The sequence below is a fragment of the Dermacentor variabilis genome, chromosome 2 (genome assembly GCF_050947875.1).
Source record: "Dermacentor variabilis isolate Ectoservices chromosome 2, ASM5094787v1, whole genome shotgun sequence".
In the NCBI taxonomy this organism is placed as follows: Eukaryota; Metazoa; Arthropoda; class Arachnida; order Ixodida; family Ixodidae; genus Dermacentor; species Dermacentor variabilis.
Window position 1 is genome coordinate 84,886,827 of NC_134569.1, and position 24,353 is coordinate 84,911,179.

A 24,353-nucleotide genomic window follows, 5' to 3' on the forward strand; every position below is an offset into this window, starting at 1 on the left:
GCTGGCAGGTTTGGACGGTTTCTGCAATGTGAGCCTAGTAATGCTTTAGCCTTAAATGAGAATAGAGTATTAGTCAGGACGGGTGTTGACGCCAACAAAGTGGTGGCTCGTTGCGTGCTGCTCCTATGCACCAATGCCTTGCCAATGGCATCTTTTGGTGAGAGCCTGCATGCATGTGCGCCGTCCATGCAAACGCCATGCACAGAAGCGCGAAACGCACTTAAACGTGAAGCGTGAAACCAAATTGGACACTGCCAGGCATACGTTCCGTGCACTTAGCCTAACAGCTGAACGCGTGCCTGCCGGAGCCGGTGCGTGTATGCAAGAGATGTGAGTTGGTGCGGGTAGAAAGGCAAGCGCGCACTGATGAACCCTCTTTCCAACTGACCGTCAGCTGCGAAACAGCTGAAAGTCGCACTTGAAATTTATCAAGCGCGAGACTTGGCCGCATGAGAGCGAGGCCGAAGATTGGCGTCACTCGGTGCACCCTCAAAGCAGGTGCTCGATGGAGATAGCAGCGTGCCGGTGTGGCCCCGCAGCCGCTCCTGCGCCCGGAGCCGTGGGCCACATATTTTTTACCGTAATTGTACATGGCAGTGTTGTGAAGGCATCCAAATTATTAGGCATGTCTGAAAAAATCGCTCATTGACTGGAGCTGCGAAATCCTTCACATTACATTGATTCCCACAGTGTGAGAAATCTACTAATTTTTTTTTTGTTCCTGGTTGTCTGGAGTGTACCGTATTTACACGATTGTAAGTCGACTCGAATGTAAGTCGACCCCCCCATATCGCTTGACCGGAAAAAAAAAAAAATAAGAGAGCATACCCGAGGGCGCATTCGATAACGAAAATTTATTGTTAGCCGACATGGTCACTCGACTACTCGTCTTCACTAGTGCTGCCATCGTCATCGTTGCTGCGGTCCCACAGCGCGTCGTGGTCCAGCGAAATTTCAAATTTGGCAAACGACCGCACCAGGACATCTTGCAGAACAGCAGCCCACGCCAAATGCACCCAACCACACGCAGCTGTCAGGGAGGCTCTTTTGACAGGTCCGGTTGGCGTAATTTCGCAGTCTTCTGCCGCCAGCCACTCGTTGTACTCACGGTGGAGCAGAACCTTAAAATTAAGGCGAAGGTCCGGGCTTGTTTCATGACCACGTCGCACTTCAATGGCAGGGACGATCACGCATTTCAGCGACGTACGCCGCAAGCTTAGCCTACAGCTCCGAAAAGCGTCCAGACTTCGGCACGTGGGAAATTTGTCACTTGCCGTCACAGGGTGAAAATTTCGCTTCGCTGCAGTCGCCACTCTCGCACCACCCATTTAGAAACATCGAAATTGCAGCCCGCTGCGCAGTGATTTGTTTCTTCGGCGTAAAGGATGGCAGCCCCCTTGAACGCTTCTGTGAACGAGTGCCGAACGATTAGTGGGCCTGCAGCACTCATGACGACTGGGGAAGCATAGAAGTAGCACGTAGCCGGCAGTCAAGTGGAACGCGTCAAAAAGTTCGTCAAACCAATTCCAATGCTTTTAAACACAGAAAGAGAAACCCGCGAGCGGCGTCTGCTCTTCCATGAACTACCGATACCCCTCGCAAGCGCCGCCGTTCTGAGGGTGCCGCCGCAAATGGGAACAGTGGCACTTCCATCAACTATCGACACACCCCCCATGAGTGTTGCATGCACTGTAAGACTCTCAAAAATGTTGAAAAACCCTTCCGAAAAGCGAACAAACACGCGGGATAGCAAAAAGATACGGGTAGGGCCATAGAGCAAACATAAAATTGTAACTACGTTGTAGCTCTTGTTGGTATCGCTTTTTTTGGGGGGGCCATGTTTTGGTTTCGATTGTAAGTCGACCCCCCAACTTCAGACTTTCAAATTTTAAAAAAGGGGTCGACTTACAATCGTGTAAATACGGTATACTCATAACTGACTGGGACGAATAAATTATTTATTTTGTTTATCGCGTGTTTCGAAACTCCACTTAACGTGAAATATTTTCTAGTTCTAGCACCTTCGAATGAGGTTTCACTCTATTACCTATTCATCAACTTCTTGGGTAGAAGTTTCCTGTCAGAGTGTTTCATGCTAACTTATATGACAGTAGTGCAGACCTTTTTCATCTGCTGGCGCATTTGCTTTTTGACAGCAGTGGTGAGGATTAGTGTTGGCCGATGTTATTCAGGCTCTGGAGTTAGGCAGGCCATGTAATGCATAGGGCAATGTGTCAATTTGACCATGTCCAACCTCACTTGCCTGAAAAGTCTTTTTGTTGCCCTCCTTTTCCAGCCCCTGCCTCAGTTCTCATTTGACATCAGCCAGCCCCCTCCACCGACTTCCATTGGCAACTGTACACCCTCCCATGTGGCCAGTGGTGATGTTGGTCGGTTGTCTGCCTTCAGTCGTCTTTCCAAGATGCCACCACCACCAGCTTCTGTGCCTGCTCCTGTGGTGCCACCAGCAGCGGTCACCACCATCACTCCTGCGGCTGCAGCCATGACACCCAAGCCTCCCAATGCCCCGCACGCTTTCCAAATCCCCCTGCCAGCAGCTGCCACAGGTCCTTCACCCACTTTGGCAGCACCAGCTGCCCCCCAGGGTTTTCCTCCGTACCTCCTCACTTCGGCTGCAGTGGCTCCCACTGCCCCCAGATCTGCCTCTGCTGCACCTCATCTGCATGGACTACTCACAGGCGCAGTGCCATCGCTTGCTTCTGTGGCTCCTGAAAAGCAGGAACCGATGACCTCCATTGGTTCCAGGACAGCTGAAGCAAGCCCAGTGATGACGGTGGGGAACCTTTGTTTTGTCTTTCCTGCACATGGTGCAATAGCGCAAAATTTGAATGAGCCCATGGATATTGATACAGTAGACTTCTGTTAATTCAAATGTGGCTAATTTAACTTTTCGATTGTTGTATTTACCTGAATGTAACATGCATCTTTTCTCCAAGTAAATTGGTCAGACTTCCATTACTTCGGCTTTGACGGAATGTGCTTCCATTATTTATTGGTTCAGTGTGCACCTTATTTAGCAAGAAGTATGTAGCATGCCTCCAATTCTGGCAGTAAGAAAATGACAAAAGCAGCGAACACAAAACGGAAACTTGTTTGCTTAATGTTCAACGTTGTAGTGTCTGGTAACTTAAAAGAGTACCAACCACCGCATTTGGGCTTGACAACCCGCAAGGCTGCTTCAGCATCTGCCTCGTGTTATCTAACTTGCGCGCTCAGCCTCCTAGAAGGGCTGAGTGCTGCGTTACAAGAAACACACCATTGCCTTAAGTTATGAAGACAGGTTTATGTGCCTCTGGCGACACCCAATATTGCACAAACATTGGGTCGCAGAGAACTAGTCAAGCTTCCATCCGTAGCACGAGCGCTGACTGCTCCCCTTAGCGGACAGATTCCGACGTCGCTGGTCACGCTCTTTCCGTTATGCTTTATAGTGTGCACTATAAGTGTTCGGGTTTACACTTCGGTAAGCATGGCCTCATCAAATCCATAAGCCACATACAATATTTCTGTGTCGGTCAGTACCACAACAGCCTCGAAAACATGAAACTGCTTATTTTAGGGAAATTCATAAATGAAACTAGTGGCGCACTGTACACAGTCAAATCAAGCATTTTTCTGCTCATGTGCGCTTGTACATTTCTTTTTATACATGTTTTGTGATAAATCGTGGCCCTCACATACACAGCAATAAACTTTAGTAATCTTCATAAATGAGACCGTGTTCACTAAGTACTGGTCCCTTTTGCGTAGAAGCATGCTGCAGGACCAGCTGAGGGGAAACATTTTAAGTGGGCACTGAGGAAATGCAGTAAACACGATAGCATGTTTTAGCAGCAATTGAAAGTGCAAATATCATGGGGATTTTCTGCATATTCTAACCATAGTGTGCAAGCCAGTAAGGCCACCGTGTGATAGAATGATAACTGTAGTAGTTTACATGAGTGGCAGTTGCACACTGTTTATCATAAAGCACGCAGTTTAGTCTTTGCAGACGCTTGCAAGGACTGTGGAACCTCAGTTATGTCTTCCGGTTTTGCGACGACCCGGGTTTTATGACAGATTAGTGCAGTCCTGACGAAGTTTCCATAGAAGCAATGCATTAAAAACCTCGTTTATCCGATGCAATTTTACACCTAATTCGTGTTATGGGACGATGCTCGCGAAGTTTGGCATGGAACAGCAGACAAAAGAAAAGTGCCGCTGGTCTCTTTCCTCGCTCCGTCTCTCCGCATGCGGAGTGCTTGACACCGCTCGACTGGTTCGCTCCGGCGCAGCTTTCTTCCCTGCCTTGTCTCATCGTTCGTTTCTCTCTCCCCCACCAGCAGCTGCCCACGATGCTCGCTGTGCTGAAATAGGCCTTTTCTTCTCCACAATCACTTTCTCCCTCTCTTCTCGGCGGCGTCGCCTCTCGTTGCATTGGGGAAGCGTTTCTGTCCTTCCAGTTTCACAGCAGCAGATCGCCGACAAGGTAGCGCGGAGAGGCCTAGGTTTATCGCATGTGTTCTTCGTCGTAATCCTAGTGACCAGCGTTCAGCGGAGGTTTTAAATTGTGTGGAGCAACGCGACGCACAATGAATTGGTTTAGCACCATCACGTGGCATTTTTTGCACCATTTTCTCTATTTTTTCTTCTTTTCTGCCTCTCAGCGCACTCGCCACCATGACAGTTAGCCATTGAGTCGCTGTGGTGAGGCATTCACAAGGGATTTGTGAATAAGTAAGCTTATGCAGGGGTGCTATTCTCGGTGCTCGTTCGGATTTTTTTTTCCTCATTGCACTATTGTCAACAAGTGTATGAAGCTATGAAGTGCGTAGGCTGTGTGCTGTCGTATATCGGGCTAAATACGTAATGTGTGTTGTTGTTGTACTACTGAGATTGCGTAGCTTTTTCAGTCCCTGCTTTTGTTAGGTGCCAGGACAAGCTGCTCATTACCAAGTGTAAATGATTTTACTAATGTGGGCAGGCTTTCTCCCTTTCGCTGTCTCGAGTTTGTTGGCTCACATTGACTTGGAAACTGCGCAGAGAAAAGCGGGAAGGTGCTTATTGATCGAAATCATTTCTATGTGTAAGTGCCGTACTTGCATACGCTTTGTTTCCAACTGAAGTATAGGTTCCACTGTGATGTTTGCACTTGAGAGCCAGTGGCACCAGTTTGTCACAAAGGCATAGGACCAGTTACATTGCATATAGGGATCCCAGCGTCGTGACGAAACACTGAGAATAGTTGAGCTGCTCTGTGTGCATTGTGCACGCTTCTACATGATGCTTGCATTATTCAGGTGAATGTCACACGCCTCACGTTCACTCATCGTGGTACTAAAATTATGAAGTTATGAAACTGCACAAGTTCGACACACAGCAGTCGATAGGGTACATGCAAGTACACATGTACGCACTTTGAGCAGCGCCAACACATCCGAGTTGTTGAATCAGCAGTTACATAGGGCTGAACGCATGCAAACGCATTGCCTTTCACATGGACTGGCAAAACACCTGCAAAACCTTGTCTTCATCACAGCCTGGTCACAGCCTGGTCAATGTAATAGAAACAACTTGCGAAACGGCTTGATTTGTGCAAGCCACAATAGTGTTTTTGCCTTCAGGTACACTGGTCATGGACGACATAACCCTCAAATAAAGCTCTGGCTGGTATATGAACATGGTCTACATTATGTATACATTATTGGCGAGACAGAGCTCTGATTTTTGTGCTAGAAATCGACACTAAAAGGAATTTTGCCCTCGAAATTAGCCTCAAAAGGCTTCTAACTGGAAGCAGACGGCATCCCGAAGCGACAAACAAATGCGCAGTTACTGTGTCAAAAAAGCACAAAAGTCATCTACTTCTTCCAGTTTCATAGCGTTCCATCATGGCTCCTAGCATAGCAGACAATAAACAAGCGTTAAATACAGTAGAAATCCATGCGCAAACATCCAACAACAATTTTTTATGTCTCACCTCACGTAACTATATGGGCAAAGCTGGCGCGTTCCAGAGCGAACGACCAAATTGCGGGGGCGAGCCGCAAGGAGACCAGGAGAAAGAGAGGTTGTGTGAGGACGAATGTTGCTACCTTTAGTTTTGTTCAGGGGACTTAGGTTCATTGCCTGCAAGGAAAAACTCTGAATTCTGCGGAATCACTAAATGACAAATTGCCAACTTTATCAACTTTGTTACATTGTGGTTCACCTGTACACTCACAAACTTATACAGAGTAAAAGAAAGCAAGAAAAAAAAAATAAACATGCACACTGCTAACTACTGTGCTACAAACACTAGCAGAAAAGTGGGCTGGGGCCCGCTTTTTATGAGCACTGGCCATAAAAAAGCTAGCCCATTGAGGCTAGCACTTTCGTTTGCAAAAAAGGAGTGCGCCTTCCGGCATGAAATCACAAAGATGACTGCTTCTCAGGTTGTACTTGCACGTGATCCAATTCCTGTCTGCTGCCTCAAGTGTGCCTCGCTACTTGCATGTGATGCCTACGGGCACTGGTTCGAGTTTCTCAAAACCTGGCACACAGAGGCTTTCAGGTCCGCGATATGGGCATGGCAGAGTTTCTTGGAAAAGGGATCCTTCAGCAAGTAGATGAGTAGAGACCAAACTTTCTTTACCGAGTACGGACAAAGCCATTTGGGCTTGAAAACCCCTTAACCACATCGCTAATAGCATGGTTACACTTCAGGTCAAGATGAAAGATGGCAATACTTCCAGTCATACTGGGCCTACTGCTGTGCCCTGGCCAACGTTAAACTCTGCCTTGTTTTACTGAGTGCGTGACAAAGTCTGTCCGGAAGGGTCATTGCATAGGCAGAACAGCCTGCCAGTGCTTCCTCATTTCTCAGCTGGCATTGAATGACACTGGTCACTGGATTTGCCAGCTTCATTTATGCCAAAATTTATAAATGCAGGGGAGAAGCCAGTCAGGCAATTCTCAGCAGTTCATATTGCGAACGCCAACTCTCAGATGGTCTGCCCAATCCTTTGGCTGTTGGCATAGGCAGTCAACAGTGGCTTGAGCACCTATTGCCATCACCTGATGACAGTAGCAATAGGTGCCTATTTCTTCCCACCACATTTCAAAAATGAAAAACCATAAATAGCTTCACGGAACAATGTGGAAAGTTTTGGGACACGAATATAATACGAAACGGTGATTGTGTGCGTCAAATTTGTGAAAATGTACCTTGGATTATATGATAGCTCTTTCGGATATTGCTACCACCTCATGCATAATGAAAAGGCAATTAACTGTTGTTCTTCTGTCTGTGATTGCTGCTGATACCTTTGTCCTGTAGAAAAGTAAGGATGACATTGAGGAATGGTAATCTTATGGGCTCGACACAAGAGTACAACAGAATGTACTACCCCATTTTTCTTATGTAACCAACCGGACACATTTTCAGAATCTGAAATGTGTAAGTGGCATTTGCTGAGCTAGGACATTTCTGTGTATGGCATATAGCTTCATTTTTTTTGGCTTCATTTCAGCTTCAAACTCCAATGCGCTGCACTATTTCCCCTTGTTGAAACAATGCTTTTATGTCATTGACGTAAGCATGTAGTGTTTTGCTATAAACTACAATTGTGATTCAGGCATTAGCCGAAATCAAAATACCTTTTGAAGTTACAGTGAGCATATATCATGTGAGAGCATAAGACTCAAACTGGTATCAAATGAGTTGCAACAGGCTAGGATTGTGCAGGCACAGACACCGTCTCCTGCAGCACCACGCCGCCTGCAACGAGCTAGCACTGGATCGGACGACTATGTGGAGGAAGTCGAAGTCGAAGGGAACTTCACACCTCTAATTCCGCTGCCTGAGGAGGTGTCGGTCTGCACTGGTGAAGAGAATGAGAAGGTACGTGACCGCAGTGTAGAATAGATGGGTTAAAGGCATTTCCTTAATGCATTCCCTCGCTGAACAACTGCAGTTGGGTTCTTGTTTTAGAAAATGGGGAGGACTACACATGGTACTACAGTCGATCCCAGATATATCGAACAGTTCTAACATTTACTTAGAAATCTCATGCAAAGTATAGCACTGTGCTACCTGTATATTGAACACTGTTCTGCTCTGCACCCCTGTAAGTGCACTTCTCCTAATTTAATTTCTTGCAACATTGGAAGTATTCATGCTGACAAAACAGAATTTTTATGGCTGTCAAACAAGGTAAGAGCAGTACGTGCCATGGAGCAAAAATGAGCAAGGTGTTTCTCAATTCTCAAAATATAAATAACTCTTGCATAAGCATCTTATTTGCACTCCATAATGGCAAAACGTAAATTTCGCTGCAACACAGTGATGTAATGTGGTTAACCATATTGATAGATGAAAGAGCGGCCGGACACTGAAGCATTCAACCTGTCGCCGTTACGTATTGGAAAGGGAATTGCTACGCTGCTTCAAGAATGCGAGAGGCCTCCAAGTTGGATATGCACATTCCCTAATAAAGTGTGAGTGGTGCCGTATCTTTTCACTAAATGACTCCAGGCATGGAATGCTGAGCTGGAGATGTCTGCACCACCAGGCTTGTCTTGTAGACTTCCCACAAATGTCATTTTAGGGTTCTGCAAGCAGCCAAAATGAACCTGACATGAACCCCCACTTAGACAGATTTTTACATAATTTGGATTTAACAAAACAACTGCATGCTATATCTGCACTTCACAGAAAGGCAACCACTGTGCTAGTCGTTGGCCCACAGTCTGTGCTGAACGGGTTAAATTCATGATCGTAGGGACTTATCATTGGGTAGGGACATGGCTGTTCCGCAAGCAGAGAGCCACTTTTGAATCTAAGTGTGTCTTTTTGGTTGACTTGTTGCCAATGTAGGACAATCTGCTGTTTAAATGTCATTGCAACGTACAAGCGGCCAAGCACGTTCACACGGCATTTGCAGCACAAGTGTGTAGACTGCGGCACGGTGCATATTCATTCAGGCTGGTTCACTTCCTCACTGCATCCAGTTCTACCAGAGTCCTTTAACTATACTTTTTTACTGGTCACAAAACTTCTGTCACTCTATAAGATAGTTGTGTGCATTATTGTTGTTCCAACTGAAAAGGGACGGAAGGAACGGTCTGCAAACCTTCGCGAAATCAACCACTGAGAGAAAACATAACAAAGACCGTGCAATTGTTGCAGCACCTGTACTTGTAATGTACTGAATGTTAAGCTAATGTTAGCTGGGCTGTTAAAAGAAAAAGAAAGAAAAAATGCTAGGTACGATTATTAGTTCTGCAGTCTTCAGTCGTCAGTGTTTTTCTTTTCTTTTAATAACTTCGCCAACTTAAGCTGGAACACCTTGTATTTATTTGCACTCGAAGTGAGTCGAAACGTGCTTCCCAGGTTGAAATGCATATTTCAGCTCTTGCCAGCAGTTCAAATCGAGTTTGATGTTAGGCAGAGTTCAGCTGACAAGTTAGTGCATGCGTAATTGATAAACCTGAACTAAAGGATAAGCAATTGCGACAAAGGAAACTGCTTTGATAGTTTCACTCTGGCTTAGTGACATGTGATGTATAGTGCGGCTGCGAAGCATTGTGCCAAGGCGGTGGTCAAACCTGTGACGCGGCAGAGTTGCCAAGAATCTCTGGATCCAAACAGGCCCCAACTGGGAAGTGAACCTGGCAACGTTTAACACACAAACCCTATCAAATAAGGCTAATTTAGCAGTGCTCTTTTAGGACTTATCGGGCATTGCCTGGGATATATTGGCCTTCATGAGGTTAGAAAAACTTGTGAGGCTCATACAGTGCTGATTAATGGCCACATCCTCTGTTACAGAGGTATTCCAGGTTAGAGAGAATATGGGGTAGGATTTTTAATTCATAAGGAGATGATGGACAACATTGATGGATTCTGCAGCATTAATGAGAGTAGCAGTTGTTATAATAAAGCTAAATAAGAAGGTATAGAATAAAGGTTGTACTGTACTTGAATGTAACACAACCGCGATTGCGACATAAGGGTCAATTTTCAAGTAAGGCGACATGAAAGAGAAAAAAACATGAAACCACAAATGTAACGCGAGATGAATATGAAAACAAATGGTACCATTATAGATTGGCACCGACACTCAGTCTTTAAATTGCATAATACTGGTTCCTGAAAGTCAGCTTCGCATCAATGCAGTAGTGTTATGCCGTGAAGCATACCAAGAATTGGAAGTTGCAAATTAATCTTTGTGCTGCCTCTCGCTTCAGCACTAACTAAGCAGTGAGAACACAAGGCACACAAAGCTTTCAGCCCTCGACGTGCCTAAACTGTACCTAGTGCAAGTCCATTTCAAAATAATAGGGCCCGTTCAGGCGCTGCCGGAGTATAGTGCCTCCTCCCCCCTCGGTGCACCAGAACCTTATGGTGAGGTGATGTGGAACTGCACAGTTGAGGTTGTGATCTGATTGATATCAAAGACCACTTGCAACATGCATGTGTGGAGAAAAGAAAAAGTAAGCTTTTGTGCACTCAACGCAGCCATGGAGAAACATCAGTAAAGTGCCACTTTTCACATTCTCAGCCTGGACAAGATTAGTGGAGTTTTCAGATAAAGTTTACATAGGCATATTTTATATTTCGAATTATCTATCAACTATTTCACAATCCTATTCAAGTTTGATATATCTTAGATCGGCTGTATATGCATTCTTAAAGTGAACACACAGTAGGGATTTGCCGCACAATAAAGTAGAAGTGTTTCAGTTACATTGGATGCATTACCACTTCGGTAATGCATCTAATGTAATTACCACGCCCCTCAAATGACCATCCTGTTAGTTCTTTGTTGCGTGCCAGCGCCGACTTCTTCGTGTCACATTCAGTAGCGCGAAGGATGTCTAATTTTTCTTCTATGCTCAGCAGCCGGCATCTTTTTTATCCTAGCTTCGGCATGACGCGAGCATATGATGCAAGTCCTTGTTTGCACGACGCCACAACGCTGTGTGGCACGGTGCCGAAATCATATTGATGTTGATGTGGCTTCACACGTAAACACACAGGGCACTTGGGAGGCCGTTGTTCTGGTCTATGAGGCTTGTTGTTCTGCCAGGCCGCCTGATGGAGACAACGCACCACTGTATTTGTGCGACGAAAAGTAGAAACACTACGTGTTAACCAATACGTACGCACTAAACTGGTGCAGCTTATGCGGATACAAAATACATTATGTTCAATGGCCACTGAGTCGGGGATTTGACTTTACTACTTTTAAAACAAAACTACTGTTAAACAGGTACGGTTTAACAAGGTTTTACTCTATTTGCCTGGCACAGAACAAGCACTGCGAGGTTTCTGCAATGGTATATTAATAGTCCACATCGACTTAGTGTTTGCCTTTAGTGTTCTTTAACAGTAGACTGGACTGTACACTTGAGTAGTATTTGTCAGTATTGCAACTTGCACAGTATTATTGGCCGGCTAGCATCAAGAATGTCATAGAGAACTGCATATGTTGACCAGCAAACAGGTGGAACAGAAGGGCACCACTTTGAGGTCGGGGCACATTGTGCTCATCATTTTGTTGCCATTCTGCGTGTTTCCTCATACATATTTGCAAGGGTTCTCAGGGTACCTGGCAGATCTACGTTTTGCGCAATGAGTAGTGCACCTATAAAGAAGGGGGTTTGTGACTTCTCAGCTGGAGTTAAGTGTGGCTGCCATGATTGCCATTATGTGCAGACATTGCCCGCTGTGAGAAAAGCAGAAGTGGTTCTAGGACTTCGCATCGAGCCTCTTCCATGGCACTAAAAAGGAATGCCATGCTTCACCAGCTGGTTTTCATCTTGAACACTATGTAGGCAATTTATGGGGCATTTTGTTCCATATCCGTGGCTAGGCTATGAAAGGTGCTGTTGGTGGCTGAGGGCTGTGAAATAACTAACCTCTTGAGAGTATAATATCTTAAATGGGCACTTGACATGCAATTAAGACTATGTAATTAAGCAGAATGCATAATGTAATCTGAGTATCTCCATGTGACTGCAAACAACATTATCTTGGTTCTGTCCAGTTAGGTACGTGGCATTTGCATATCTTTAATGTTTGGCTGAAGTTACAAGGGACAAGCGATATGAGCACTCTGTAAAAATTGTTGCTACTTAGAAGTGAGGTTTCCTCGCATTTTTCTTGATCTCTCTGGTGGGCTTTGCTACTGCTGAAGTTGATTCTCATGCTCAGCATTTCGCTCTGTTTTGATTCACAGGTTTGCTTTGAAGAAAGAGCCAAACTCTTCCGCTATGTTGACAAAGAGTGGAAGGAACGTGGCATTGGTGTCGTCAAATTGCTTGAAAGCAAGGAGGGCAAAGTGCGCCTGCTTATGCGTCGAGAGCAGGTAAGTGTGCCGAATAATTCCCTTCCTTTTTTTCTATTTTATTTTTTCTTCATCAAAAAGGAGGGGACGGGACTAAACATCACAGTAGCATTTGACAAATGTCCCTACAGTTTCTTGCACATGAGGAGTGGAGGGGGGGGGGGAGGCAATGCTCATGTTAAATGTGCCAGCATGCATGGTGTATATAAGTTGCACCCTTGCATAAGACGCATTGATGAAAATTTAGGAAAAGCAAAAAAGGTAACTTGTAGTCCAAAAAATACGGTAATATTTCATTATGGGGGCCCTCACAAAGGTACCAAATAATTATTGAAAAAAACAACTTCCAAGTACTACATATAAGATTGATCAGAGATTGTTGAAATTTGCACCACCTACTGCTAAAGAGGGGTTTTCGTTCATTGTTCAATAATTTATTTTTCAATAATTTATTTTGTTTGCCTTTTACATAGAACTTCTATAATTACCTAAAGGGAAAATTGGTCGTTTCATGTTGAATGCATGGGAGTGCTGGGAAGTGGTACCTTTAGATGGGCATCTATTTCAAGAGCTAAGACATTGTGGAAATGCATTTGGCTAGCCGCGTCCCGTCTGTCGCAATAGTCCACTCTTTAATAAAATGGCCTGTATAATGTTGCCTTTTCTTTGTTTTGATGTAAAGAGCATTCTTAAACCACAAGAACTCGTGCCGGGTTGTGAAATGACTTTAAACGTGAACTGGTGGGCCGCAAAAGTTGGAAAAGAAGGTACAATAGCTGTGTCAGTCTATACTCACAGTGCATCATTTTGAAATGTATTTGTTGCTTTTAGTTGCTTGTATTAAGCATGAGTAAAGAATAGTGAAAGTTGTATTACAGGTAAACAAAGACCTTGCATGATGATTTCATTCTAGTAAAGCTTTACAGCTATTTAATTGGGACGTTTTGCACACCCACATCTTGGTATTACTGTGGTGACACGGTCCTCATTGTGAAACTTGCATAGACAGTGGCACCAGATTCTTCTCTAGGTAATATTGTGAGGAACTGTAGGTCTTTATGTATCTGCCATCTTGAACCAATTTCAGATGGTAATGTCAGTGGAATCTGCCAATTCATTTGCAGGTGCTGAAAGTATGCGCCAACCATTACATTCAGTCTGGAATGACACTAGCTCCAATGCCAAAAAAGGACACTGCTTGGATATGGGATGCCCAAGATTTTGCAGATGGTGAGGCACACCCAGAGAAGTTCTGCATACGTTTCAAAACGCCTGAAATAGCAGTGCAGTTCAAAGAAGCTTTTGAACAAGCAGTAAACAAGTCGAGACAGGCTGCAGTGTCTTCGTCATCAGCGGCCTCCACTACAGCAGACAGCACAGCTACCACTTTTTCAATGTCACCATCAGGTCTTAGCTCCCCTAGAATAACACCGGCACCTTCCAACTTTGGACCCTCGACAGTTACCGCAGGGATGCCTGTTGTATCATTTGGTTCTCCAGTAACTGTATCTGCATCTCCAGCTAGCGTGCCTTCTACCTTTCCTCTATCGACGCCAGGTTTTGGGGTCTCCAAGTCAATAGTGGCACCTCCTGTGTTTGGGTCAGCAACAACCACAACAGTAGTACCCGCTGGGCCATTCAGTTCACCATTTGTTGCCTCCGCTCCATTATCCACCGCTTCTGTGACAGTTTCCTCAACCACATCAAGCTTTGGTGGTCCCAAGACAACAGGGGCCGCACATGTGTTTGGATCTGCTGCCGGCAGCATGGTGACATCAGCTTTGTCATTTAGCAGTCCTATAGCTTCGTCTGTCGTGGCATCTGGCTCTCCACCCACAAGTCTGCCTCACTTGTCAGCAACTGGTTTCGGCAAGATGTTTCATCCAAAACCAGGCGCCTGGGCGTGTCACACATGCTATGTGAGCAATGATGCCAACAAACTCGTATGTGCAGCGTGCGACTCGCCAAAGCCGGGTACTGAGAAACCAAAGACTGTGGAAGTGCCTGTGGCAGCACAACAGCCAACAGAAAAACCTGATCTAGCTGCTTCTATCTCCTTTGGGAATTCTTTGGGGAAGCCTTTTAACATACAAGCAGCACAGCCAGCTCCTGTATTCTCATTCGGTGTCTCTGTACCAGAGCAGAAGCCAAGCACTCCAGTCACTTCAGCTGTTGATGTAATGGCTTCATCAGGAAAGAATGTGTTTGGTGGATTTACATTTTCTGGCCCACCAAAAGTAAAAGAGCTTCCCAAGGAAGAAGCAAAGCCTGTTACTGCAGCAGCAACAATAAAGGAGTCACCAAAGCCCAGCCCTTTTGCAGGCTTTTCATTCAAGAGCCCACCAGCCACAGTGAAAAAAGATGAGCTCCCAGAGTCAGCTAGTGCAACTCAGTCATTTTTAGCAAGTTCCCGTTCAGAAATTAGCAAACTGAGTACAACACCAGCCAAGCAACCACAAGTGACCTCTTCCCTGCCACCTCAACCACCGGTAATATCATCTCTTCCACCTCAACCACAGGTGCCATCTCCTCTGCCAAAGCCATTACCTCCAACTCCGATTGCGACTAGGCAGCGAGCAGACTCACTGCGGAGCCCAGGTGAAATACCAGAGGACTTTGTCCCCAGTGCCGAGTTTGAACCAGTAGTCTCCCTACCGGAGCTTGTGGATGTCAAAACAGGTGAAGAGGATGAAGAAGTCCTGTTCTCTGAGAGAGCCAAACTGTTCCGATTTGATGCTGAAACAAAGCAGTGGAAGGAGCGTGGAATTGGCCAATTGAAGATCCTTCAGCACCCAAAGACGCAAGTATGCCGTGTGTTGATGCGCAGGGACCAAGTGCTCAAACTGTGTGCCAATCACAGAATTTTGCCAGAGATGAAATTAGGTCCGCTGTCAACAAATGATCGCGCATGGTCTTGGTTTGCCAATGATTATAGTGATGGACAACTCTGCAAGGAAAATCTTGCAGCGCGCTTTAAGACGACGGAGCAGGCTGATCGGTTTAAGCAAGTATTTGAGAGCTGCAGGGACAAAGCCCACCCTGTTACACCTCTGAAAGAAGCTGCAGGGGAAGAGAAGAGTGATAAAAGCCAGGAGCAGCAGGCCGATAAGAAGCAACTGGAGCCAGCACCTACTGTGCCACTCTCCCAGTTGAGTCAGTTTAAGCCAAAGGCAGGCACCTGGAACTGTGACATCTGCTATGTGTCGAATTCGGCTGACAGGACATCATGTGTGGCCTGCGAGACCCAAAAGCCTGGCTCAGATGCTGCCGAGGTTGGTGAATTCTCTTACATTACCTTCTGCATGCTGAAAACATTTACCACCTAGTGCCTGTGTTTAGTGCAATGTTGTTGTAAAACATGTTGGTGATTGCAATTACATTTACTAGTGAAAGGTACTGGGAAGGCTCCCTAGTTTGTGACAGCAGTATCAGCAACGCCAAGAACACTATTGGTTTTGCTCAAAAATTCCTTAAAATGAAGCTTACTTTCCCTCTTCACCCCACTTTGTAGGTGCTAGCTGCTGCTGTGTTGCACACTTATCTGCCCGGGCATTATGCAGACCAGCACCGAATATAGTGAAAACGAGCTGCTTGGGGCAGCTGGTGGTGTACGTAACCTTAAATGTTAGCTCCAAAACAAACTTTCTGCCAACTTATTCTATCGTGTTCATTTCTTTATTTTTATGTCGTCGTCTTGCTTTCGTCGTCTTCACTATATTGTCAATGCAATATTGTCGTTAGCATTCTGTCCTTGCCATTACATCATCGTCAAGTTGTTTTTCACACCGGGGTAATTATGCAGTCATCATGCCGTCATTACTCCGTCTTTAATGGGAGTAACTCTGTTATTATTGAGATTTTGTCATTATCATCATTCTGTTCTCAACATTTTATCATTGTCAAGCCGTTGTTGTCATGCTGTCTTCTATAGGGGTGAAATGCAAAAATGCTTGAGTACTTAGATTTACATGCGTCTTTAAGAACCCCAGGTGGTAAAAATTAATTCAGAGTGCTCCACTACAGTATGCCTCATAATCCAATCATGAGTTTTGCACGTAAAGCCCCAGAATTTCATTTAAATCTTTAATAATTACACTGTTGTCATGCCATTGTTGTTAGTGCAGCATCTCGTACAGTTGTAGGGTTTCCATATTCATCCTAGTGTTGTCATGCCGCCATCGTAATGCTTAGGTTAAGATCCGCCTATTCGAGTCCCACAAGTGTTTGTTGGACCAGGCATTTCCTGGTAAAAATGTGTCCAGCTTGGTTCTGTGCTGTATATTTGCTAACGGTTGCTAAACAATAGGGGTCCTCGCAAACACCGTTGTCAATTAGATTCCCACAGTGCATGGGATCTGCATAATTTTTTATCTTCAAATCTGTGAAGCAACCCAAGTTTGGTTGTATCTTGGTTTGGCTTTCCAGCTTGGAATTTAAAGGTGTAATGTAGTGGTTGAGCAAAGATTCATAGGCTGCACATTATGATTCCACAATACAGCCATTTGCTGTGCAAAGATATTTCTGTTGTGCTATTTGAGCTTAACTGCTTTTTTTTCCATATGATATGATACGAACCAGAAGCCAATATTGCCTATACAGTGAAACCTCGTTAAACCGTAGTTGGCCGGAGCTCGGAAAAAGTACGTACTAAACGGTAGTACTGTTTAAACGAATAGCATGAGATCGGCCACTAACCTATCGAAAATGGAACTCAGAGAGAGTGCAATGAAAGAGGAAAGAAAACATGCAGTATTTATTCACTTCGCGCGACAAAAGTGTTATTTTTGTTTGATGCCGCAGCGGCCTCAAACTTACTGAAGCTGCATGCCAGCTTTTCAGCCAGCCCCCTCTTTTCGGCAAACACTCGCATGGCAGATCCCTCGTTGGCGTTACGTATTCTCTGTGCACATGCACAGTAGTGCTGCAGAAGCCTGGGGGCGCCTTTTTCATTGCCGGGTGCTGGAGTTTAGAATACTTTTCATTTGGAATAGAGTTACGTTATCGCACCCCTGTTCTCGTCGCAATGATTGCATTCATGAGGCCGACGTAATGCGCAGCTTATGCCACTGTCGGGCCTGAATCGCCCGTGCTGTCGCTTTTCGTGTCGTCCTCATCACTGTCGCTAGTCGTCACTTCGGCAACAACACAGGCAACGATGGTGAAAAGTTGAACCTCGTAGCCAACATGTCTTCGCGGTCGCAGCAGCGCTGCCGAGCAACTTCTTCGCATTCCAAATGCCACACACTGTAGTCAAAAGCAGATCCCTGTTGCGTGCCAGCGCCGACTCCTTCGTGTCACGTTCGATAGCACGGACAATGTCTAATTTTTTTTTTTCTATGCTGAGCACCCGGCGTCTTTTCTATCTGAGCTTCGGAAGAGCGCGAGCCCTCGGTGCACGACGCCATGACCCTCTCTGGCACGGCGTCGAAATGATGTTGATGTGGCTTCACGCGCAAACGCACAGGGCGCTTGGAGGCCGTTATTCTGATCTCTCAGGCTTGTTGTTCTGCCGGGCCACCTGATTGAGACGGCGCGCCGCCGTTCTTGCGCGACGAAAAGTTGAAACGCTACGTTTTAACCGATGCGTACGCAATAAGCTGGTACGGTTTATGCGGATACAAAACACATTAGGTTCAATGGCCGCTGAGTCGGGGATTAGACTTTACTACTTTTAAAATGAAACTACCATTTAAGCGGGGACGGTTTAACGAGGTTTCACTGTATGTATGTATGTCTGGCAGCATTGATGCTTTCAGGTAGCATGTGTAGGTTTAATGATCAGTTGCCTTCACCTAAAAAGACAACGTAATTGTGGCACCTGCGGCAGAAAGGATGTTCCTCATGCGCCACTGAGGTTTGTGAGTGGTGGCGCTGGCAAGCATTCCCAGGGTTAATTCTAGTTGTAAAACATGAACACCCAAGAAAGTGGATGGAAAACAGCATCATGGTAGCTCAATTGGTAGAGCATCGCACGCGTAATGTGAAGATGTGGGATCGTTCCCCACCTGCGGCAAGTTGTTTCTTCATCTACTTTCATTTCCAATAATTTATCATTTCTTTAATTACTACAAGTAATTTCCCCTGTGTTTTCCTTGGTGTCATTGTTTGTTGGCTTCCATAATACGATTAATAGAGACTTTTAGCCTGTCCGCTATTCCAGTAAACGGGACCGGTTTGGGCGGATTGCCGGATTTGCGGGGGTGTAAATGTGAGCGGCCAGAGCAGTGCAGGCGCCTGGTAGCGTAGAGTTCAACCAGACAAACACAGTGCTAAAACTGCAGTAACCCACTATATCCTGCTTCGCTACTGGTGCAAATTTTTCGCAGCGGCGTAATGGTGAACACGATTATGTCACTGTCGGAAATTTACACCAGCAGCTAAGCAGAATATAGTAATTAGCTTTGTGTTTGTGTGGTTGAGCATTGCGCCACTAGCTGGCGCCACCAATCTGGCCGCTCACGTTAATGCCCCCGCTAAACCGGCAAACCGCCCGCGCTTGCCGGAATACCGGACACACTAAATGTCTCTAATAAAAATTGGGCCCCTTGGTTAATACCTTTCTTCTTGTTCCTTACATTGGGTCTTTGTGATATAATATGCAGCAAGCATTAGGACTGTAGCACTGAGCAGTGTGGTATGCACTGCAGCCTACGCCGTCACCTTTGAAGGCATTGGAGAAGTTTGCTGCCCCAGTGTCTGGAGGTGGTGGGTTCCCTGTTGGCACTGCACCTGCGGGAGTTGCACCAGCCAAGTTCAGCTTTGGATTTCCTGGTGCGAGCAGTGCTCCACAGCCAACAATTACCAACTTGCCCTCAGCACCCTCCACTTCCCAAATGGCTTCAACAACACCGAAACCTTCAGGATTTGTGTTTGGCTCCCCACGCCTAGGCACTGTCACACCACCATCCACTTTCACATTTGGGGTGGCAACTTTTAAGCCGGATACAACTTCATCTACCAGTGCACCAGTGGCTACATCTACACCAACAACGGTAATTGAATTTAGACAGAAGTTTATGCCACAATTATTGCATTGGGGAGTTTTCTGTTAGTGCAGTCAATTTCCATTAATCTGACTGTGGGAGGGCTGTCAGAATATTTTTTTCTTTTTCTTTCTTTTTTTTCTTTTACTAATGGTGCAAGTTATGTTGTAAGGCATTGGTTTCCTACGGGGCTTTCGAAAGCCAGTCAGTTGTATTAAAAGACAAGCCAAATGAATTATTTAATGTCGAATCAGCAGAGGGGACCTGTACAGAACTTCGTTTATATATAGGACTAAATCAGTTTTCACAAAAAGAGAAATATCTTGTGTTTTCAATGCAGAGTTGTAATATCAGTCGAATTTTAATATAACGAAATATCAGATACAACACACTCAAATAAAACTTTGGTTAGGCATGCTTTATTTCACTAAGGTAACCTACGACTATTAACGAAACTAAAAGTACAAGATTCAGTGTAATATCGAATATAGAAAAGCAAATATTGTCTCATCCAGTTCAAAGCATGTTTCCTGGAAGGCAAGCATTTTGGGAGGGTATTCTCAGTCAATAATTCTTGCAGATGCAATCACTTTCGTGTAACTCGACACAGAACATAGTGACGTCTTTGAGCAACAAACAGGCTTCCTGGCGCAATCCCAAGATGGCATGCTTGGAACCATGGAATTACTGTGCTCACTGTAGAGGAAATGCTGAGCAAAAAAAGTGGCAGTTGCAAAGACGCTGCCTCGCTACTTCTCAATTTTTTTAATCCTAGTGTATGCAATAAAAACATGATGTAAAAACAAGCATTTACAATTAGCACGTACGTATGGGCCATGTGTAAAATTAATTCCATACTTCTTTTAGTCAAATCTCTTATTAAATGTTGATATAAAATTTACAGCACGTGAAAGGATGTGCTTGCAGACGCCTAACCTAGATGGGGCCATACTAAAGGAGACTCGGGATCATGTTAATTGCACATCTCATCTCAATCGCCTCTCGTTTTCTGCGCCTGCACACCAACACAGAGTAGCAACATGGCGGCTCCCTTGCAGTTACCGATTTCGCTGCATGGGTGTTACGGGCAGCTCTTGCTCTAGAGTTGGTTGTATATACTCTATGCTTGGCACTGAGTTAGAAGTTTTATTGCCTGTGGACGCTGATGCTTTTGGCGTGAAGTCGGAAAAACCTCAAGAAAGTGAGCGTATGCTGATGCATGCCGATGCTTATCGCGTGTGTTGCGCGAAGTGGTGCTCATAGCAGCAGCATTGTCATCGCTCATGGTTGAGCGCGTCTATCGAACTGTAGCTCCAGTCACAGCTGGTCTGGAGCGCTCATCTGGCGTCTGACCAGACGTACTCCAGACCATCTGTGCTTCAGAGCATGACGCACTTTACTGCAATGCACCTTTAATAATCGGTAATTGAAATTATGCTCTTTCTTTTCCTCCTTCCTTTTAAAATTAATTTCACACTGAAACTAGCATTCAAGTGTCTTCCTGTGTGGTGTTCGCTTACAACGGATTGGTCAGGGGGCATGTATGAGTTTAGCGCTGGGGTTTGACGTGACAAGCGTGCTGCCACACAGAAGCTATCGCTGAGATCTGCCACATGGCGCCGAGTGGCCGATCTTGGCTGTAAGGGTGGTTTTGGCGGCCTGCCTTTCGTGTTGGACAGTGTGCTTGACACAGGGCCAATAGGATGCTGTTGTCCGTCTACACTGATGTGTCAATTGCTAGTCGTGCAAAATGTCTGGAAAGCAATTTTATCTCCAAAAGTAATTCAATGAGAATACTGCCCTTGCTGGGTGGCTTGCAATGCCAACATACCGCATCACACTCGCATTTTTCTCATGTACGTGCAACCTTTCTTTTTCATCAATATTAGCGTATACTTTTGTAATAAATATTGTATATAACAAAGTAACTTTAGTGGCCCTCTATAACACTATAACCCCACTAAACAGGGTTCAACTGTACTGGTAACGAAACTGCGGCTTCTATCATATGCAGATAAAAAACACAAGATTTTGGTGACTTCTTGTTTCTTTTTGATGCAGACAGCAGCAATTATGAACCCCAAATTATAGGATTAGGGATCCCGTATTTGGGAATTCAGCAACTGAACTGTACGTACAAGATACATGCAAGGAGTAATTATTCTACAGAGACATGCTGAGGAATTAAGGAAATTCAGCTTTCCACGCAAGGTTACAAAGTGAATGTTCACCCATGCCTGTGAACGAAATCATGTCCAAATGTTTATGTTCACCAAGTTGGCGCTGTGCTACGAAGCCAGGTGGAAGCCTTTCGTGGTTTATTACTTCCAAAAGCAGCAACGAGCAAGTGCTCGGCCTGCACGCACAATTGTTTTGCAGCTGAAGAGGAGGAAATGAATTCTTCCTGTGCCAATGTTATCTGCACCATCAGGTGGCACTCGTTTTCTCATTGCAGCTGCATAGCTACAACACCAAATTTAACCATTCTACATGTGTCATGCAGAAAAGTCGTATGTCAGGAGATACGAGAGATACGAGGTTGCACGTACATGAGAAAAATGCGAGTGTGATGCGGTATGTTGGCATTGCAAGCCACCCAGCAAGGGCAGTATTCTCATTGAATTACTTTTGGAGATAAAATTGCTTTCCAGACATTTTGCACGACTAGCAATTGACACATCAGTGTAGACGGACAACAGCATCCTATTGGCCCTGTGTCAAGCACACTGTCCAACACGAAAGGCAGGCCGCCAAAACCACCCTTACAGCCAAGATCGGCCACTCGGCGCCATGTGGCAGATCTCAGCGATAGCTTCTGTGTGGCAGCACGCTTGTCACGTCAAACCCCAGAGCTAAACTCATACATGCTCCCTGACCAATCCGTTGTAAGCGAACACCACACAGGAAGACACTTGAATGCTAGTTTCAGTGTGAAATTAATTTTAAAAGGAAGGAGGAAAAGAAAGAGCATAATTTCAATTACCGATTATTAAAGGTGCATTGCAGTAAAGTGCGTCATGCTCTGAAGCACAGATGGTCTGGAGTACGTCTGGTCAGACGCCAGATGAGCGCTCCAGACCAGCTGTGACTGGAGCTACAGTTCGATAGACGCGCTCAACCATGAGCGATGACAATGCTGCTGCTATGAGCACCACTTCGCGCAACACACGCGATAAGCATCGGCATGCATCAGCATACGCTCACTTTCTTGAGGTTTTTCCGACTTCACGCCAAAAGCATCAGCGTCCACAGGCAATAAAACTTCTAACTCAGTGCCAAGCATAGAGTATATACAACCAACTCTAGAGCAAGAGCTGCCCGTAACACCCATGCAGCGAAATCGGTAACTGCAAGGGAGCCGCCATGTTGCTACTCTGTGTTGGTGTGCAGGCGCAGAAAACGAGAGGCGATTGAGATGAGATGTGCAATTAACATGATCCCGAGTCTCCTTTAGTATGGCCCCATCTAGGTTAGGCGTCTGCAAGCACATCCTTTCACGTGCTGTAAATTTTATATCAACATTTAATAAGAGATTTGACTAAAAGAAGTATGGAATTAATTTTACACATGGCCCATACGTACGTGCTAATTGTAAATGCTTGTTTTTACATCATGTTTTTATTGCATACACTAGGATTTAAAAAATTGAGAAGTAGCGAGGCAGCGTCTTTGCAACTGCCACTTTTTTTGCTCAGCATTTCCTCTACAGTGAGCACAGTAATTCCATGGTTCCAAGCATGCCATCTTGGGACTGCGCCAGGAAGCCTGTTTGTTGCTCAAAGACGTCACTATGTTCTGTGTCGAGTTACACGAAAGTGATTGCATCTGCAAGAATTATTGACTGAGAATACCCTCCCAAAATGCTTGCCTTCCAGGAAACATGCTTTGAACTGGATGAGACAATATTTGCTTTTCTATATTCGATATTACACTGAATCTTGTACTTTTAGTTTCGTTATAGTCGTAGGTTACCTTAGTGAAATAAAGCATGCCTAACCAAAGTTTAAATTGAGTGTGTTGTATTGTGTTGTTGTTGCGGGGAATACAAAAGGGTTGAGCATTTAAACACAATGTACACAGCAGGATGCTGCAATATGGTGCATAAAATAAGTACTGTATGACAAAAAAAGCATAAATGTTTGTCGGAGCTCAGTGCAAATTTTATATGCTTGACTGCTCAAAGCAGCTGTGGTATATTAATTAGAATAGATGGCTTGAGCTTGCAAGATAGTTCAATCCCAGCTTTGATACTTTTTATTTATTTATTAATTTTTTTTTTTTAGAATGTCATGTCATGTCTAGATCATTTGCTCTAGACCATGTCTAGGACCATAAAGCCTGGGCCATAGGGTGACAACTAATGCATAAATGAAAAAAGTTATTTTTTCTTGTTGATAACTGCTGTTTGCAGTAAAAATCAGCTACTTAGCTGATGCAAAAAGCGGGGTATGGTGAACAGGTTGGCATCATAGCACTCCTAATTGAATGCAAGTTTTCAAGGCCTGCTTGATTTTGTACTAAAATTTTCACTGCTTGTCAATGCAGATAAAAAAGTTGAATTCATTGGTTACCAAATATGTATGCAAGACGGGTCATTTTAATTACGTGTCTTGTACGCATCCTAGGCAAACTTCCGCTGTTGTGTTTTTGTATTATGCTCTACAATAATAAGTACTGGAAAATGTCTACCAATAAGTTTTACTTACAATATGAAGCACCACTGTTCAGTTCAGAACTGTAACTGCCAGCCACAGATTAAGCTTTGTATGAAGAAGCTTGAAACGCTCAGGCTCATGGAGAGTGGCAACTGGCATACTTCAACTTTTTTGCACTGCACACTATGCTCTGCCATGATGGCTATTGTTTGCCAGGGTTCAGCAGAGTCCGATGCACGTAAGTGTTGAAACAGCCATGGAAACATTCTACAAATATTGACGAAAGCTAGCAAAGTCAAACAAGCCATGCAGTGAACACCTTGTGCCAATTGTTCTTCGGAAAGAGAAATGGACAATGTTCTCAAACTTTTCCAGCGTATATT

The 24,353-nt window shown here is 44.9% G+C and overlaps 1 protein-coding gene across 2 annotated transcripts in view; it reads left to right on the forward strand.

Moving 5' to 3' along the window:
- The window catches only part of LOC142572214 (E3 SUMO-protein ligase RanBP2-like), a 163,568-nt gene that overhangs the window by 93,177 nt on the left and 46,038 nt on the right, over positions 1–24,353 (forward strand). For both annotated transcript variants that reach the window (XM_075681165.1, XM_075681166.1), the window contains 5 exons: positions 2,297–2,794; positions 7,727–7,882; positions 12,225–12,353; positions 13,457–15,604; positions 18,980–19,324. In XM_075681165.1, coding sequence (XP_075537280.1) covers positions 2,297–2,794; positions 7,727–7,882; positions 12,225–12,353; positions 13,457–15,604; positions 18,980–19,324 — 3,276 coding nt within the window. The remainder of the gene's footprint in view (positions 1–2,296; positions 2,795–7,726; positions 7,883–12,224; positions 12,354–13,456; positions 15,605–18,979; positions 19,325–24,353) is intronic.